The 16385-nt window shown below is 37.2% G+C and overlaps 3 protein-coding genes across 3 annotated transcripts; all 3 read right to left on the reverse strand.

Moving 5' to 3' along the window:
• Positions 1-3079: 3079 nt before the first annotated feature.
• On the reverse strand, positions 3080-6530 carry LOC113534805 (extracellular calcium-sensing receptor-like). The gene is made up of 6 exons (XM_053234951.1): positions 6325-6530; positions 5832-6117; positions 4838-5650; positions 4471-4698; positions 4241-4364; positions 3080-4108 (listed from the first exon to the last, which is right to left on the reverse strand). Exons 1-6 carry the CDS (start codon positions 6528-6530, stop codon positions 3195-3197), a joined length of 2571 nt encoding a protein of 856 aa, XP_053090926.1. The 3' UTR covers positions 3080-3194.
• A 2029-nt stretch (positions 6531-8559) lies between these two features.
• Positions 8560-9864, reverse strand: LOC113534731 (vomeronasal type-2 receptor 1). The gene is made up of 2 exons (XM_053234954.1): positions 9613-9864; positions 8560-9520 (listed from the first exon to the last, which is right to left on the reverse strand). The coding sequence occupies exons 1-2, from the start codon at positions 9862-9864 to the stop codon at positions 8627-8629; spliced, it is 1146 nt and encodes a 381-aa protein (XP_053090929.1). The 3' UTR covers positions 8560-8626.
• Positions 9865-12049: 2185 nt separating this feature from the next.
• Positions 12050-15526, reverse strand: LOC113534606 (extracellular calcium-sensing receptor-like). The gene is made up of 6 exons (XM_034305161.2): positions 15328-15526; positions 14867-15155; positions 13925-14680; positions 13612-13839; positions 13122-13245; positions 12050-12957 (listed from the first exon to the last, which is right to left on the reverse strand). The coding sequence occupies exons 1-6, from the start codon at positions 15519-15521 to the stop codon at positions 12050-12052; spliced, it is 2499 nt and encodes an 832-aa protein (XP_034161052.2). The 5' UTR covers positions 15522-15526.
• Positions 15527-16385: the final 859 nt, after the last annotated feature.

The following is a 16385-nucleotide window of genomic DNA, read 5'->3' on the forward strand; positions in this document are numbered from 1 at the left end:
ACATTCCTTGAAAAACCTAAAACAAAATAAAATATGCATTCACTCAACCATGTGCTCGCCTTGCCAGAGCAAGACACGAAGAGAGAACAAAGAGCACAAATGCTCACAAAAATGTCATCATTCATACAAAAACATTACATGCATAGTATACGTGACAACACACCTATGCACACAATTAATTACATAAAAGGGTTCAACTTAGAACATATTTTTCCAACTATTCACTTAATATGAAAGACAAAGCATGAGCATACATACCCACAGTGGTGGCAGTCAATTCTGTTGTAGTACTGCAAGCGAGAAGGATCAAAATAACCCTGTCCGCAGTACATTAGTGGTCGCTAGGAGGCTCTTGAAGGCCACTGAGCATTACTGAATATTACAAACTGCTTAGTTTCATGAAATTCACCCACAAAGATTTCATTACAATGTTGGTTTTCTTTTTTCAACTTGTTACACTACCACAGAATTGTTTTGCTGATCATGCCAGAGCTCTTCAAACTGAACAAAAATATAATTTCAGATTGTTTGTATCACATAGGAATTTGAAAAAACACAAATTTGACTTTTATTGAATGAATTTGTTGAATCATTTCATAGTGCTAACACACTGAAATATTTCCACTGACCTAATTATATTTCCACTGACCTGCTCATTTTCACTTGTACTTAGTGTCTGATGCTTCTCATTGAAGTATACAAAAATATATCTGCCAATCTGCCAACACTTTTTTACTGTTTTTCCAATCCAACAATGTCTTGAGACCTTTCACCAGGTTCATCACTGACTACACTAAGGTTTTCACAGAACAAGTCTAACTGTGAATGCAGAAAATGAATCTTTAGAGGCATGTTGGGCACCAAGCTAGTGTATGATTTAAGTGTTTTTTTTAAAGAGTTGGACATAGTTTGTTTCTCTTTAGTGCCCAAGAAAATTTTCAGAAACATTCTCGAATGCCTTCCATCCAATTCTCTCTGGCCCTACTAGACATTCTTCAAACTCCCTGTCATTGATGACATATTTGATTTCTGGACCAAGAATAACCATTCCTTTATCTTGGCAGCAGTTATTTTGGAAAACATCTTTCTCAAGTATTGAAATCTTTATATGAAGAAGGTGCAAAAATACCTTTGCTGGGTTGACAGGTGCTTTATGCACTTTTCTGTCCAAGAACCATATGCTTACAGCATGGCCAGTCATTTTGATGTAATGAGACCATTTAGCATGGCTGTTCTACTGTATTCACAAATGAAACAATAGTACTTGGTGTATCCAAGCTGCATTCCTAGAAATTGTCATCTGATTTACATGCCCAGTCATGTCTGGAATTGACTAGAAAACATTTCTTTGCTTGCATTGTGGGTAACATTGAAATTAAGGATTGAAAACACAAAATAGGCAATTTTTGAAAAAAAAGGTATGTGACAGAAACATACCAAGATTATATTAGAGTTCAGCAGCACAAAATCCATAAGATACATCCAAAACTTTTCAGGTTGCAAAATATTTATTGTCCAGTGTAAGCAGAGTACGAAGCCAAATAGGTTTCTCGGTCTAGATGTTAGGATGCCTTATCATCAGACATTTTTGATTCTGGAACAAAATGGTGGCAGCACGTGTTGGACTGGATGTTGACATGCAGCACATAGCACTGAGTAGTCATGAAGGATTTTAATCTTCCATAGTATAAAAATTATGTTAAGAGCATTAAAAGAAGTTTACTGTCTACTGTGCCATGCACAGGTTCAGCAGTGTGTGCCTTAGCTAACATGTTGGATTACAAGCACTTGGCCTAAGTATGCTATATGGGCAAAAACTTGACCATCATGCCCATATGTGTTGTTGAACACCCCATTCCACATTTAGTCCCCCCTTTGCTGTTATAATAACCTCCAGTCTTCTGGGAAGTCTTCTAGGAAGAAATTAAGGAAATTTCAGAAGTGGATTATCAGCCTGCAACCCCAAATATCACAGACACAGATACATTCTCATCTCATCAAGAGGGGTATGAGCCCTAACTCATTGTAGGTATGAGACTTTTCTCATGAAATGGGTCTGCTTGGATTCAGTGCCCCATTGCAGAGAAATAGTCACCATAGACTCCTTCTTCACTGGCAGGGGGGCATGCCACCCATTGGGAGGTGTGTGGAGCTGTCTAGCTCTCAAATTCTTCTTACCGGTTCTGAGACAATGAGGTCTGTTCAAATAATGCTGTGATGGTCAGATACATCACAAGGGTGGGATGAGATCAGAAGGTGCAAGCTGCCTTGCATGAAAACTCCTCAGGTGGGCCCACACATGGTAAGCCTCACTGAAATGGGCCATGTCAGGACTGCCTTTTTGTTAGAGATCAGTTCAGTGAAATAATGGAAGAACTACATGCTTTAGCAATAAGCTTCCCTTGCCTGTATTGGTGATCTGATGACTCTAGAGTAATCTAGTAATTGAACCTTGAGTTTCTGCTCAGAGTTTTATCACAGTCATTTAGAATCAAAGCAGATTAGGTGAGAACTTGGTGAGGTTTCAGGGAATTGTGGCCATATAACAATTGTATTTATATCAAATAATATGATATAATTTCACTACACGACTTTGTTGAAGGTGTTGCGCACAAACATAAAAAGGTTTCCAGGTTATTCTCATTGGCCCTGGTGGTATTCTGGTTTTCAAAGAACCACAACATTTAGTTTAGGTGGATGTTAGAAAGCAACAGGATATTGAGCAGTCACAATACTGTAAGCTTTGAACACTTTGTGTATAGTGGTAGTAATTACATTATCAATGCTAATTGGTAGAAAACAAAGAGATTAATGGCTTGAGGATGTTTTTCTAATGTAGCTTAAATGTTGCAGGGATTGATTTTTTTTAATGATCTGCCCTAACACACACAGAGCTGAATGTAAACTTTCATGTGATTTCTGTATTCAAAATGATCAGTGATCAAACTCTGTATGTCTCCTGTTGTTTAGTTTGTGCTTTAGTACAAACTGATGCTTTTTTCTGTTTCTTAGATTTCAATTTTATTGTCAAATTCATCATTTTATTTAACAAATTTGATACATTTAAATGATAGCCAATTGCAGGTTTACATGTATCATTTTATAGCAAAAGTAGCAAGCATCCATGAATGAACATGTGCTTATTAATTTGTTTGTTTGTTTCCTTATTTACAACCATACGTGTGTGAGCCTGTTCAGAGTGGTTTGGAGGGTGTTTTACTCATCATATGTTTTTTGTTATTTTTGTCAGGCTTAAGTAAAATGATGTAGCACTTTGGAATAAATATACAAAAAAGTAATCCAAAACTTGAAGCTAAAATGGCAAATATTTCCACAGCTACAATAAACTTTCCAGGAGAGCTGACATAAGCTGGAATAAATGTAATCCAAACTGCACAGAATATGAGCATGCTGAATGTAATGTATTTGGCTTCATTAAAGTTATCGGGTAGCTTCCTTGCTAGAAAAGCCAAAATAAAACACAAGAAAGCAAGAACACCTATATATCCTAGCACAGCCCAGAAACCTAAAACTGATCCCACGTGACATTCTAAAATGATTTTATCTTTGTAGTGGTAGATATTTTTATAAGGAAAGGGGGGAGAAATCGTCAACCAGAGACTACAAATGAAGACCTGAATGAAAGTGAAGGAAATTACACTGAGTCTCTGCTGTGCAGGTCCAAACCACTTCATGATATTACTACCTGGAAGTGTAGCTCTGAAGGCCATTAACACAACTACTGTTTTCCCCAGAACACAGGAGATGCAGAGAACAAATGTGATCCCAAATGCTGTGTGGCGCAGCATACAGGACCACTCAGAGGGCTGACCAATGAAGGTAAGTGAACAGAGGAAACACAAACTCAGAGAGAAAAGCAGCAGGAAGCTCAGTTCAGAGTTGTTGGCCCTGACAATAGGAGTCTGTCTGTAGTAAAAGAAAATTAACCCAACTGTGATTGTGAGAGATCCGCCAAACAAAGAGAATGCCATCAGCAGAATACCCATAAGTTCATTAAAGTTCAGGAATTCAATGTTTTTCAGATCACATTGAGTCTTGTTCCCATTTGACTTGTATTCAAGAGGGCATGGAAGACATGTCACTGCATCTGAAACCACAGATATATTAGAAACGCAAAATGAGGACATTTCATGTTGGTGTGAAATCACGTGAGCTTTTAGTGGACTTTTTAAGAACATCAAAAGCAGTAATGTAAATGAAAGGAGCCTGGTCTTCTCACTTGTGGTATTGCTGAACTCCCCATCTGAGCAGGGGATGCAGTCAAAACAGCAAATTGGCTTCCCTTTTATGAAAGCCCTGCTGGTCCCTGGGAGACAGTTTTCACTACATACAGACCGAGGAACCTGGAATATACAGGTAACCCTGTTTAGAGTTTGTTAAGCGATACACATAGTAATAAAATATGTTAAGAGGTCATGATAAAATCAGCATTTTCCCTGCTTTGCTTACTGAATACTGGCCTCCCACCCAGATTGCACTGCTGGTATTAATTATGAACTCCTGGCCATCTTGCCGAGATGCATCATACATGCCAATGGACTGAAATATTATTGTTCCTTCATCCTTCCTCTGCCAATTGACAATGGCATAGCGTGCAACTGGGTCACCCAACTTGTCAAACAGTACAATTTCTCCGTTCTTAGTAGTAAAGTTCACCTGAGCCAGGTAATGGAGCACCTGAAAGATATATAGGGTTCAGTATACCCTGAAACAAAAATATTTATTTATTTATTTATTTATTTATTTATTGTACTGACCAAAATAAATGGCAAAATTGATAAATTTATGCAGTGGAATTACATTGTGGTTACATTACCTGCCATGGCTCTATGCTTCCTACATCTGCACATGTACCATTGGTAAATGGCCCCATCCCTTCATGACAGCCTAAAAGCCTATCCACAGCATAAGCCACAGCATATACGGCTTTATAAATGTTGTTCAATAAGCTAGCATCTGACACGTCTGTGAAGCGTGTGTGTGTATTCTCAAGAGACTCATCTCCGGTGCAGGATTTTTCAGCCTTCTGTGACTGAGTGCTTAGAGTACAGCCAAACACATTCTCCCACAATTCAACCAGACCTGTATTACCTGGTTTTAAAGAGGGTCGCCTGCTTGCAATAAACTCTTTCAAGCCAGGAATGTTGGCATTGGGGACAGCAAGACCTATTGCACCACCGACCACTGCATAATTCATGGCATTGGATAGGTAGCTGTAGGTGATCCACCCTTCACTTCCAACCCACTGAAAACCAGTCACATTCTGATAGTAAAGCTCTTTTATGAGGATGTCCAGATCATTCCCATCTGCAAAAGCTACAATGACCTTAGATGTGGATGTCTTGATAATGTCCACCACATTTAGAAACTTTTGTCTGGAGTCAGTCCTATAAATAGCCACAGAGTACTCAATAAATACTCCCTCTTTTTCAGCAACTTCTAGAAAACTGGCCATTCCATTATTTCCATAGTCACTCCTACTCCTAATGGCTCCTACCCAAGTCCAACCAAAATACTTGACCAGCTTTGCCAGTGCTCTGCTCTGGTAATAATCATTGGGAATTGTTCTGAAGAAAGAGGGATAATCTTTTCTGTTGCTAAGACATGCACAGGTAGCTGAGTGGCTAATCTGCAAAAGAAAAGTACCATTTAATAATTATTATGGCATTGCTAATCATGGCCATTTTTCCTTTAATCAAAGATGCCTATATATGGTAAATACATATATAGTTTACATTGTTTTTATATGCTTTGCATTGCTTTTCAGAATAAATAGTATACAAGTAATCTCAAAATACCCATTTACTCACCACTGGTATATGAAATGGGCCCATGGTCTTTGCAATACCTATAGTTGCTGTGGAAGTAGTTTCCCCAATGACAGCATGCACATTTGAAGATTTTGTACAATTTTCTCGCCCCACTCCTGGCTTGTTCATGAGAAGCAGAGATGCCTTTACCGAGAGAGGAATGCTGGGACAGGAACCATATATTCTGTAGCCCAGTGTAAGGTCACGAAGGATATCTGTGCTATTGTTAATCTCCTCAATAGCAAATATCATTGTCATGGCATACTGCAATTCCCCTGGATCAATCCTAAAAACACACACACACACACACACACACACACAGACACACACACACACACACATATATATATATATATGTATTCACATTTATGCTGTACTTATTCTTATTGTTGCTTGCAAGTATTTCTTTTAGTGTTTTCTTACCATTTCGGTGTTTAGAAATTTTTAATATCAGGTCTGTAATATTCCATTAATTATCTAACTACCAACTTACCCATAACATCTCATATTTCCTGGGTTGGCCAGCAGTGTTGGATTTATACCAATAGGATATTGATGGAATGAAAAAATACCTCCTATGGATATATCACCATCTTTAGAAAAATGAAGGAGTTCATCTGTTCCATATGGTATGCACTGCTGATCTTCAGCACTAGTAGTAAAGGATATAATCATTAATATATCTGCTAGTAAAAGCATGACGCTATATAGGAAGCATATGTCTCTGATTCTTGGACTATGCCTATGCCTAACGCACCCTTTATGTACTTCTAACAACTATGGAACATGGGACCTAATTTACATGTTCACCATTTCTCTCCAGTGATGAAAACAAGTGTGGTGAATAATTAAAAAAAAAAAAACAGTGATATATGGATTACATTTGGCTCTATCAGGATGTATTAAAAAAAATCAACCCTTATTGTATTTTTATGCCTTTTGATAGATTATTATTATTATTATTATTATTATTATTCAGGTGTGTATTTTTTTAAAGAATGCAGGTATTAGGTCTCTTATATATCAACAATCAATTAGAACAAATTTAATCAAAATGATCAATCATGAGTCAAAAGTTAATGCTCAAATAAATGTTTATTACTGCATTTTATGAAATTCTGTATAGGAAAATAAAAACTAAAACAAAAGTTCAATATTATTTTTATTCAAAATAATTGTTTTTACTGTATTTATGTATTAAGTTCATTAATAGACTTAAAACATTTTATTTGATTTTAATTTGATTTATGAATTTTCAGTCAGTACAGTATGTTTCATGTGTGAAGAAAATCACTAAGATTTTGTATTTGCTTTGCCCATTAGATGTTTTCTTGTATTCTTTTCTGGCTTAAGTATGATGATATAACATTTTGGAGTAAATATACAGAATAGTAAACCAAAACTCGATGCTAAAATTGCAAATATCTCCACAGCTACAGTAAATTTTCCAGGAGAACTGACATATGCTGGAATAAATGTGATCCAAACGGCACAGAATATGAGCATGCTGAATGTGATAAATTTAGCTTCATTAAAATTATCAGGCAGTTTACGAGCCAGAAAAGCCAAAATAAAACATAAAAGAGCCAAAACTCCTATATATACCAGCACAGCCCAGAAACCTATGGTTGATCCCAAATTACATTCTAGTATTATTTTATCTGTGGAATGAGCCATGTTTTTTTGAGGCACTGGGGGTGCAAGTGTTAACCACAGAGCACATATTATGACTTGAAAAAGGGTGCAGCAGAAAACACTCATTCGCTGCACAGGCACTGAACACTGGGGGAAACTGCTACCTGGCACTGTGGCTTTAAATGCCATCACTACTGCTATTGTTCTTGCTAAAACACATGACATACAAAGTGCAAATGTAATGCCAAACGCTGTGTGGCGCAGCATACAGGACCACTCAGAAGGCTGTCCAATGAAAGTAAGTGAACAAAGAAAACACAGAGTCAGAGAGAAGAGCAGCAGGAGGCTCAGCTCAATGTTGCTTGCTTTTACAAGTGGTGTGTCTCTAAAATAGAAAAATACCAATCCTACAGCTATAGTAATAGAAACTCCTGTTAATGAAACAGCTGTCAGGAGAATCCCCATGTTTTCATCAAATGAAAGGAATTCCACTTTCTTTGGAACACACAGACTATGATTTTCATTTGACCAGTACTCCAGAGGGCATCTGATGCATTCAACAGAGTCTAAAATGAGAGAAAATGGTCACAATCGTTTATGTTTTTACCTTTATATTTATGTATATAGAAATGCCTACGTTTTGTTTTGTAACACATGTCTGGCTCTTTTATATTTCAACCATAAAATAACACATGGACACATACCAGTTTCATTGCTGATTTCACCCACTGGGCATTGTATACAGGCAAAGCAGCATGGTGGTCTCCCTTTGATTTGTGCCTGTCTGAATCCTGGCTGACAGCTCTCACTGCACACAGATCTGGGCCTCTGACACACATTCTGACTCAGTTATACTTTTGAAAATAACACATTTACTATAACTTGACAGTAAGTTTTCTCATCTCTACTCCATACCTACCATATTACTATTTCCAGCCCAAGCTATATTAACAGGATTCATGACAAACTGCTTGTCAGTTGGGAGAGAGGCATCATAGTAACCAACTGCAGCAAAGGTTATTTCTCCAGCTGAATTTTTCTGCCAGTTCACCAGCTCATATTTTGCAGTAGGGTCTCCATTAGCATTAAAATACACACGTTCACCTGATGGCATTGTAAAGTTCACACTCTGTAAGGATTCTAGTACCTGCATGGGGAAATCATGTGCTATTTTTACATGCATGTGTATTTTCTTGTAATCCTCTCAGTACTATTGTAAGTTTGCTTATCATTTTCTTTTTTTTTACCTGACCCGGTAGGAACATATCCTTTTTGATGCAGTTTACATTTTCAAAGGGACCATCAGCATTGCAAGCCAAAGTGTTATGTAGGGCGTGAGCTATTGCATATACTGCCTTATATACATTGTTTGAAATCCTTAGCTCTGAAACATCAGTGAATGTATTATTTATTTCTTTGAGATCTTCAAATCCACTGCAAAGTTTCGCATTCTCTGTTTGTGGTGAAAACTGACATCCAAATGTCATTTCCCAGAATTCTATCAAAAGGGAATTTGAGGGAATCTGGGATGGATGGACTTTTAGAAGAAAGTCCTTTAGCCCTGGAATTTTAGATTTATTAATGGTAAATCCTAATGCACTGCTGATAACTTTTGATGTCCTTTCAGTTGCTAAGTATCTGGCAGTTATCCAGGACTCACTGCCTACCCATTGAAGCCCTGTCACATTTTGAGCAAAGGCCTCTTCTAACAAAACGTCCATTTCATTTTGAGCCAGAAATGCTACCAACACCTTGGATGTGCCTTTTTTTATTATTTCGACAACTTTAGCAATGCTTTCCTTTGAATTTGTCCTTAGAATTGCTTCATTATACTCAATGCATACTCCCTCTTTTCCAGCTGCCTCCACAAATGTGGCCATGCCATTGTTGCCATAGTCATTGTCGCTTCTTACTGCTCCTACCCAGGTCCATCCAAAATACTTCACTAGCTGAGCCAGAGCTCTGCTCTGGTAGTAATCACTGGGAATTGTTCTGAAGAAGGAGGGATATTCTTTTCTGTTGCTCAGGCAAGCACAGGTAGCAAAATGACTGATCTGTTGAAAGAAAGAGGCATATCAAGACAATATTATTCATGTGACACATTTAAATGAATTAACAACAGCAGTTTTATGTCCATGTATTTTACCACTGGAATCATGAATGGCCCTGTTGCTCTTGACATTACTATGGTTGAGGAAGACTCTGATTCCCCAATGATGGCCTGCACTGCTGAATGCCCAGAGCATGTTTCTTCAGCTGTAAGCTCCTGACCATTTATTAAACCCACTGCCGATCTCATTGAGGCTAACGTTGAGCCACAGCTATCAAATATCTTATATCCAATAGAAATATTAGGAAGCAGGCCACTCTTGTTTATTTCATCAATAGCGAAGATCATAGTCTGAACAAACCGGAATTCTCTGAAATTCAGACTAAATAAATAAATAATAATAATTTTAAAAAATCTTGTCAATATTATTTCACAATAGCATAATTTCATATCATTTTTCACATTTTTACAAGAATGTAAGTTTATACAGTTTGACTTTATACTTACACAGTTCCTGACGTAAAATGTTAACTTTGGATTACAAAGTAAAGTTAAATTGTAACAGAAGTACAAAGATTAACAAAAGAAACAAACCTTGTGCAGATTAGACGTTGTGGCTTCTCAGTAAATGACAGTGTCTGTAATGTAATTTTGCTGTGAATTGAAAAAGCTCCTCCAATGATGACATCACCATCCTTGGAGAGCTGGGGGTACTCTGGGTTCCCAATCATTTGACAATTAGCCTTTTCTCCCTTTACTTTGAAGACATAGAGGAGCAATAATGCATATAGAAACATCACAGAGGCTCTGGGGCAGTAGTGCATTTCTCTGCTACAAATGGAGCATCAAGTTATATAGGGAGTGATGGATCCTTCTGGGTGCATTCAATATGCAATCATGTGATCATATGTATCTCAACACGTCATCCTGAGTATTATTAAAGTGATTACAACACTATTAATCAATTAACCTATTCAACGATGATTTAACAATATTGATAACCAATATAGTGCCCTTCCAGAAAAATTTGGACAGTGAATTCTATTCTGAGTGCTTAGTATTAAAGTATTTGAAAAAATGAAGGGGCATATGAGGCATAGACAATAGATGCTACCATTTGTTTGTGGTTATATTGAATGCATGCTTTATGGTTTAGTTGCTGGCCCATTTTATACTAGTGTAAATGCATTTTATGTTAGTGTAAAATATGCATAATTATGATTGCATTTGGCCACATATGCATACATTTTCATTCACTGGAGCTGTTGAGCTGTTGAGCTGTTTCTGATTTATATAACATTCCATCAAAGATATAGAGTACATATATAAACACAAACAGTTGTCTTTAGTTAATAATTGTGGTTTTGTTTCCCAGTTAATAGACATTAGATTTATCATAGTCATCCACACTGTACCACACTTACTAGTCCATGCCTAACACATTGCCAAGAGGAAAAAAATTTTTTTTGTCCTTTACCATACACAGCCACAACCCACCCCCACACTCAACACATTTTGTGCAGGAATAAGTTTTCTTTTTACTATTTATAGACAGTTTCCTTGTGTTGCAAGGTGGCTTTATTAACCATTGGTTTTACTGGCTATGGTTATTGCCTATGGTGATTGCTGTGAGTTGTTGGGTGGTGTCTTTCTTACTTTAGTGCCCAGGGCACTTTTGAATGGGGTTGTGATCATTTGATTGTGTCCAAGCTGGGCAGTGTGTCATAATCTGTTTGGAACAGGGTGTCACACCTAGTTTGCATTGCAATTCACATTGATTACTGATAGTTTTTGTCACTATGACCTCATCAGTTCCTGTGTTGTCTGCCAGAAATGGTTTCAATTCCCTGCAGAGATTATTATATTTATAGGCTATTCTTTGGTAGAGAGAACTATTTGCTTTCTCCATCAATAATCAAATAAGCAAAAAATCCACATTTTTTTTTAAATAGCCCTGCTGTATTAAACAAGCCATTGTTGAAGGTGAGATGGTTCGCTCTTTCATTTAGAACTGAGTAACTGTGACTGGGTAACTGTGACAGATGCACTGATGTACACAATTAAGTTTGTATCTCATAACTCTTCTTCTCTTCACTAGCCTAGGTAGCCTTACAGCCTTACTGCCTCACAGCTCCATGGTCCCCATTTTGATTCTGAGTTTGAATTACTGTCTGTGCAAAGTTTCTCTGCATGTTCTTCCTATGTTTGTGTGGGTTTCCTCTAGGTTTTGTGCTTTCCTCCTACCTCACAAAAAGATTCCTTTAGGTGGATAAGAGAATATTTTTTCTAGGTTTTAATAATTGAGTGTGAATGTGTGTGTGCGTTGGTGCCCTGTGATGGAGTGTTTCCAGGATCCACAGTGAACCTGGCTGAGATAAAGTTGTTACTGAAAGTGAGAGTTATTTATTTATTTGTTTGTTTGTTTATTTATTTATAGAATTGTCACGTAATCAATTCATTCCACTCAAATAACCAATTTCAACATTCAGTCCACTCAAATGACTACTGTCACAGATTTGAATATTTTTATTTGTCATTTAGGTGCCATTTTTCCCATCATATGTTTCTTTGTATTGAGTTCGGGTTTAAATAGTATAATATAACATTTCGGTGTAAAGATACAGAAAAGCAGAGCAAAACTAGAGGCTAAAATAGCAAATATCTCCACAGCTACAGTAAATTTTCCAGGAGAGCTGACATAAGCTGGAATAAAGGTAATCCAAACTGCACAGAATATGAGTATGCTGAATGTGATGAATTTAGCTTCGTTAAAATTATCTGGCAGTTTTCTAGCTAGAAAAGCCAAAATAAAGCACAAGAAAGCCAGAACTCCTATATAACCCAGCACGGCCCAAAAACCTATAGGTGAGCCCAAGTTACATTCTAATATGATCTTTTCCTTGTAGTAGTTCATGTTCTTGTAGGGGAAAGGAGGAGAAACTGTTAACCAAAGCACACAAATAAGGACCTGTATGAGAGTGAATACAAGTACACTGAGTCTTTGCTGTGGAGGCCCAAACCATTTCATTACATTACTGCCTGGAAGTGTAGCCCTGAAGGCCATTAGCACAACTACTGTTTTCCCCAGAACACATGAGATACAGAGAACGAATGTGATCCCAAACGCTGTGTGGCGCAGCATACAGGACCACTCAGAGGGCCTTCCGATGAATGTAAGTGAACAGAGGAAACACAGAGTCAGAGAGAAGAGCAACAGGAAGCTCAGCTCAGAGTTGTTGGCCTTAACAATGGGAGTGTCTTTTTTTATTAGAAATAAAATAGCTACTAACACAGTTATTGCTGCTCCAAACAAAGAAAAAAGTACCAGTACTATCCCCATAACCTCTGTAAATGAAAGAAACTCTATGACTTTTAACACACATTTATCTCTTTCAGCATTAGACCAATATTCTCCTGGACACTGCTCACAGTTATTTGAATCTGCAAAATAATCATGGTTATTCTTATTAGAAAAGGAAATAAATATTCCTCATGGTTTCATTTATTGATGCCATTTTTCAGGAACTGTATCCTAAATAATAGGAGGATGATACAAAATGTACAATTAACAATTTGTCTTTGAAACTTGGTAATGCTGAAATTACCTGTCTGGTTACTGATCTCTCCCTCTGCACATGGTATACAGTCATAGCAACAGACAGGCCTTCCTTTCTGTACAGCTTTTCTGGTTCCTGGAGGACAGCTCTCACTGCACACAGATCTTGGCTTCTAATATGAACAATATATTATGGCTACAATCAGGAATTTCCACATAAAATTCAGAAAAATATAAACTGTTTAAGGCACAATTGTAATAAATATATCCACTTATCTATTTTAATTTAGACTTTTTTTTATTTTAATTTAGATTTTTTAGAACCTTGGAATTCATAGTTTTTATCTGACAGTTCTTTGAAGCTGTTGAGCCATAAACATTTTCTCTTCAGTACAATCCAAGCAGCATTTCAGCTTTGGATGTTTATACACTGAAGCAATATGGAGTAAAATTTCTTATATATATGTTAGTGGCATGTACATATCGTTTATTTCTTCCTTTGTAGATTATATTTAATAAAAACGTAGAATTGTATGTACCTCTGTTATCTCTCCAGCCCAAACTATATCTTCACCATTTAGGACAAACTGTTGTCCACTTGGCAGTGAGGCATCATAATAACCCACTGCCTTAAACTGCACTTCTCCACTGAACCCTCGTTGCCAGTTCACCACATCGTATTTTGCAGCTGTTGCACCAGTGCTGTCAAACCAAATCTGTTCTCCTACTTTGGTGGTAAAATTTACCTTTTTTAGTGACTCACCAACCTTCAAAGGGGAAAAAAACAAGTATTCATTTCATGACAAAATCAGCCATGGACATACCCTGGTTTGCTCCTCTTCTTTTTGTTACCTGCCATGATTGAATTGCTTTGTCTTTCTCACAACTCTGACTTTCTGTGCATATCAACAGGCTATGTAGAGAATGTGCCACAGCATAAACAGCATTGTAGATGTTATTTGCATATCTCAATTCTGAAATATCTTCATTGTAGTTTTTAAATGGAATCATATCTTCATATTTGCTGCAGTTATTTTCAGTTTGAGAAATGTTTTCCTCTGTATGCAAGCAAGGGAACTCTGTTTGCCAAAACTCTTTTACCACATAGTCAGCAAAACCACTAATGTTCAGTTTTCCCACATCCAATCCAATGGATCCAGCCAATATGTTGTAACTTGCTGGTGTTACTAGATTTACTGCAGTAATCCATCCTTCAACACCAATCATCTGGTAGCCAGTGACATTCTTTAAAATAAGATGGTCTATTAGAATATTCATATCAATATGGGCAAGAAATACAATAATTACTTTGGCTGTGCCTTTCTTAATAATATCGGCCACTTTCTTGATTTTCTCAGGATCTGACCGGTCAAACTTCTCAGAATACTCAACACATATTCCTTCCTCTTTTGCTGCATTCAGAAAAATGGACATTCCACTGTTGCCATAATCATTATCACTGTTCACAGCTCCCACCCAAGACCAGCCAAAGTGCTTGACCAAATATGCCAGTGCTCTACTCTGGTAGTAGTCACTCGCTATGGTCCTGAAGAAGGAGGGGTACTCTTTTCTGTTGCTCAGGCATTCACATGTGGCAGCATGACTTATCTGAGTGGAGAAAGACAGATAAAATAAATAACTAATGTCTGTTTTGTTGGATCTTACACGTCAGAGATTTTGCATGTTTATTTGCTTTTTAACAAGTGGAAATTACAGATTTTAAGAGATAAATTAGCAACAGTAAATAACTAAATAAATTGTTATTAAATGATTATTAGAATAATTGATTCTTACCACTGGGATCTTAAAAGGCCCTGTAGTTTTTGTGAGTACTATAGTAGGAGAAGACTCTGACTCCCCTATGATGGCTTGTACTACTGCTTGTCCAGAGCAGGCATCATCTGCTGTTATGTCCTGACCATTCATCAAAGCCATGGCTGCCTTCATAGATAATAATCTTGAGCCACAGTTATCATAAATCCTGTAACCAATTGAAATATTTGGGAGCAAGCTGTTGCTTCTGTTGATTTCTTCAATTACAAAAATCATGGTCTGAGCAAAGCGAAATTCTCTGAGATTAAATCTACAAATATGCATAAAAAGCATAAGAAAATACAAATAACATATTTAATATAAAATTAAAGTAAAATAAATTTAATCCAAAAATACAGTACAGTTTTCCAAAAAAAAAAAAATCTGATAAATATATAATATATAAATATATTACAAATATGAAACTATCCACTACAACAAACCTAATGCAGATTAAAGGTTGAGGTTTTTCAGTATATTGCAGTGACTGCATCTGTGTACCACTATGTATTGAAAAGACAGCTCCAATTATCACATCTCCATCTTTAGACAGCAGAGGATATGCTGGGTTTTCCAGGATATGGCAATTTTCTCCATTTGCCACGCTAAGAGAAAGGAGTAGAACAAGGAATAACATCACAAAATTTGTCTACTGCGTTTGCTGAATCAGTCCTCAACAGATATAGTCTTCACATATTTATAGTTCTGGGTGTTCTGGGTATAACCATTCGGTCTGGACAAATCGGAGAGGTGACGAGCTTTGTGATGTCATTAAGGGGCAATATGGTAGCTACATCTATTTGGTTTAATTCAAAAGTATTAAGACTTGAATTATTTACAAACTCTATTGTAGATGTTTACATTATTTGGCTTGCCCCATGAGGAAAATTGCATTTCATGGTTAAGGTTAGGGTTAGCTTTAGGTGTAGGCATAGAATTAATAGCGGCATTAACCATTTTGTCAATGGAAGTTCCTCACAAGGACAGTAGGGCAAGCATGTGTGTATGTGTGTGTTCTGTTTCCAGTGAAAAGGGTACTGTGTGCACTAGAATCTTGTCTTTACGGTTGTTGTGTGTGCTTTTGGTTTTAATTTTTTTGTGTGATTTTATTGTTTTGCCTTTTTAAATTGTAAGCTAACCCTGAGTGTCCCAGGAAGTCAATTTGGTCACTGGTGGAGTCTCTCACAGGCCGAGTCTCCTGAGCAGCTGAGTTTTGTTGGCAGTCATCCTCAAAACCCTATCCATTTTCACCAAGTGTGACTTGAGAGCAGCTCCTGGTTACTTTGAGCTCTGTTTATGGCTGCCAGCTCCACATGATTCACTGCTGTTTTTAATGGCAAAAGTATTTGCTTTGCTCTCATCTTTGGCTTTCTTTTGGTGCTGATTTTTGCTACCATTCTTTCTGGTTTGCGCTGCCTTATAGCTGCTCCACTGCACCCCCTTTGTGGTGGCAGAATGGACCTGCATACCGTGGGTGGCGTGCAACATTGACAATCAAAAT

Source organism: Pangasianodon hypophthalmus, chromosome 6, assembly GCF_027358585.1.
Source record: "Pangasianodon hypophthalmus isolate fPanHyp1 chromosome 6, fPanHyp1.pri, whole genome shotgun sequence".
NCBI lineage: Eukaryota > Metazoa > Chordata > Actinopteri > Siluriformes > Pangasiidae > Pangasianodon > Pangasianodon hypophthalmus.

What these genes read in the sequence shown, in the direction of transcription:
- LOC113534805 (XM_053234951.1), bottom strand. Translation starts at nt 6,530, where the DNA reads ATGCTTTTACTAGCAGATATATTAATGATTATATCCTTTACTACTAGT. An exon ending in GGAAATATGAGATGTTATGG is followed by an intron (nt 6,118 to 6,324) that starts GTAAGTTGGTAG and finishes GTGTGTTTTTAG; the next exon opens with GATTGATCCAGGGGAATTGC. An exon ending in GAAGCATAGAGCCATGGCAG is followed by an intron (nt 4,699 to 4,837) that starts GTAATGTAACCA and finishes TATATCTTTCAG; the next exon opens with GTGCTCCATTACCTGGCTCA.
- LOC113534731 (XM_053234954.1), bottom strand. Translation starts at nt 9,864, where the DNA reads ATGATCTTCGCTATTGATGAAATAAACAAGAGTGGCCTGCTTCCTAAT. An exon ending in GGCCATTCATGATTCCAGTG is followed by an intron (nt 9,521 to 9,612) that starts GTAAAATACATG and finishes TTCTTTCAACAG; the next exon opens with ATCAGTCATTTTGCTACCTG.
- LOC113534606 (XM_034305161.2), bottom strand. Translation starts at nt 15,521, where the DNA reads ATGTTATTCCTTGTTCTACTCCTTTCTCTTAGCGTGGCAAATGGAGAA. An exon ending in AAGCAATTCAATCATGGCAG is followed by an intron (nt 13,840 to 13,924) that starts GTAACAAAAAGA and finishes TCCCCTTTGAAG; the next exon opens with GTTGGTGAGTCACTAAAAAA. An exon ending in GGGCTGGAGAGATAACAGAG is followed by an intron (nt 13,246 to 13,611) that starts GTACATACAATT and finishes TGTTCATATTAG; the next exon opens with AAGCCAAGATCTGTGTGCAG.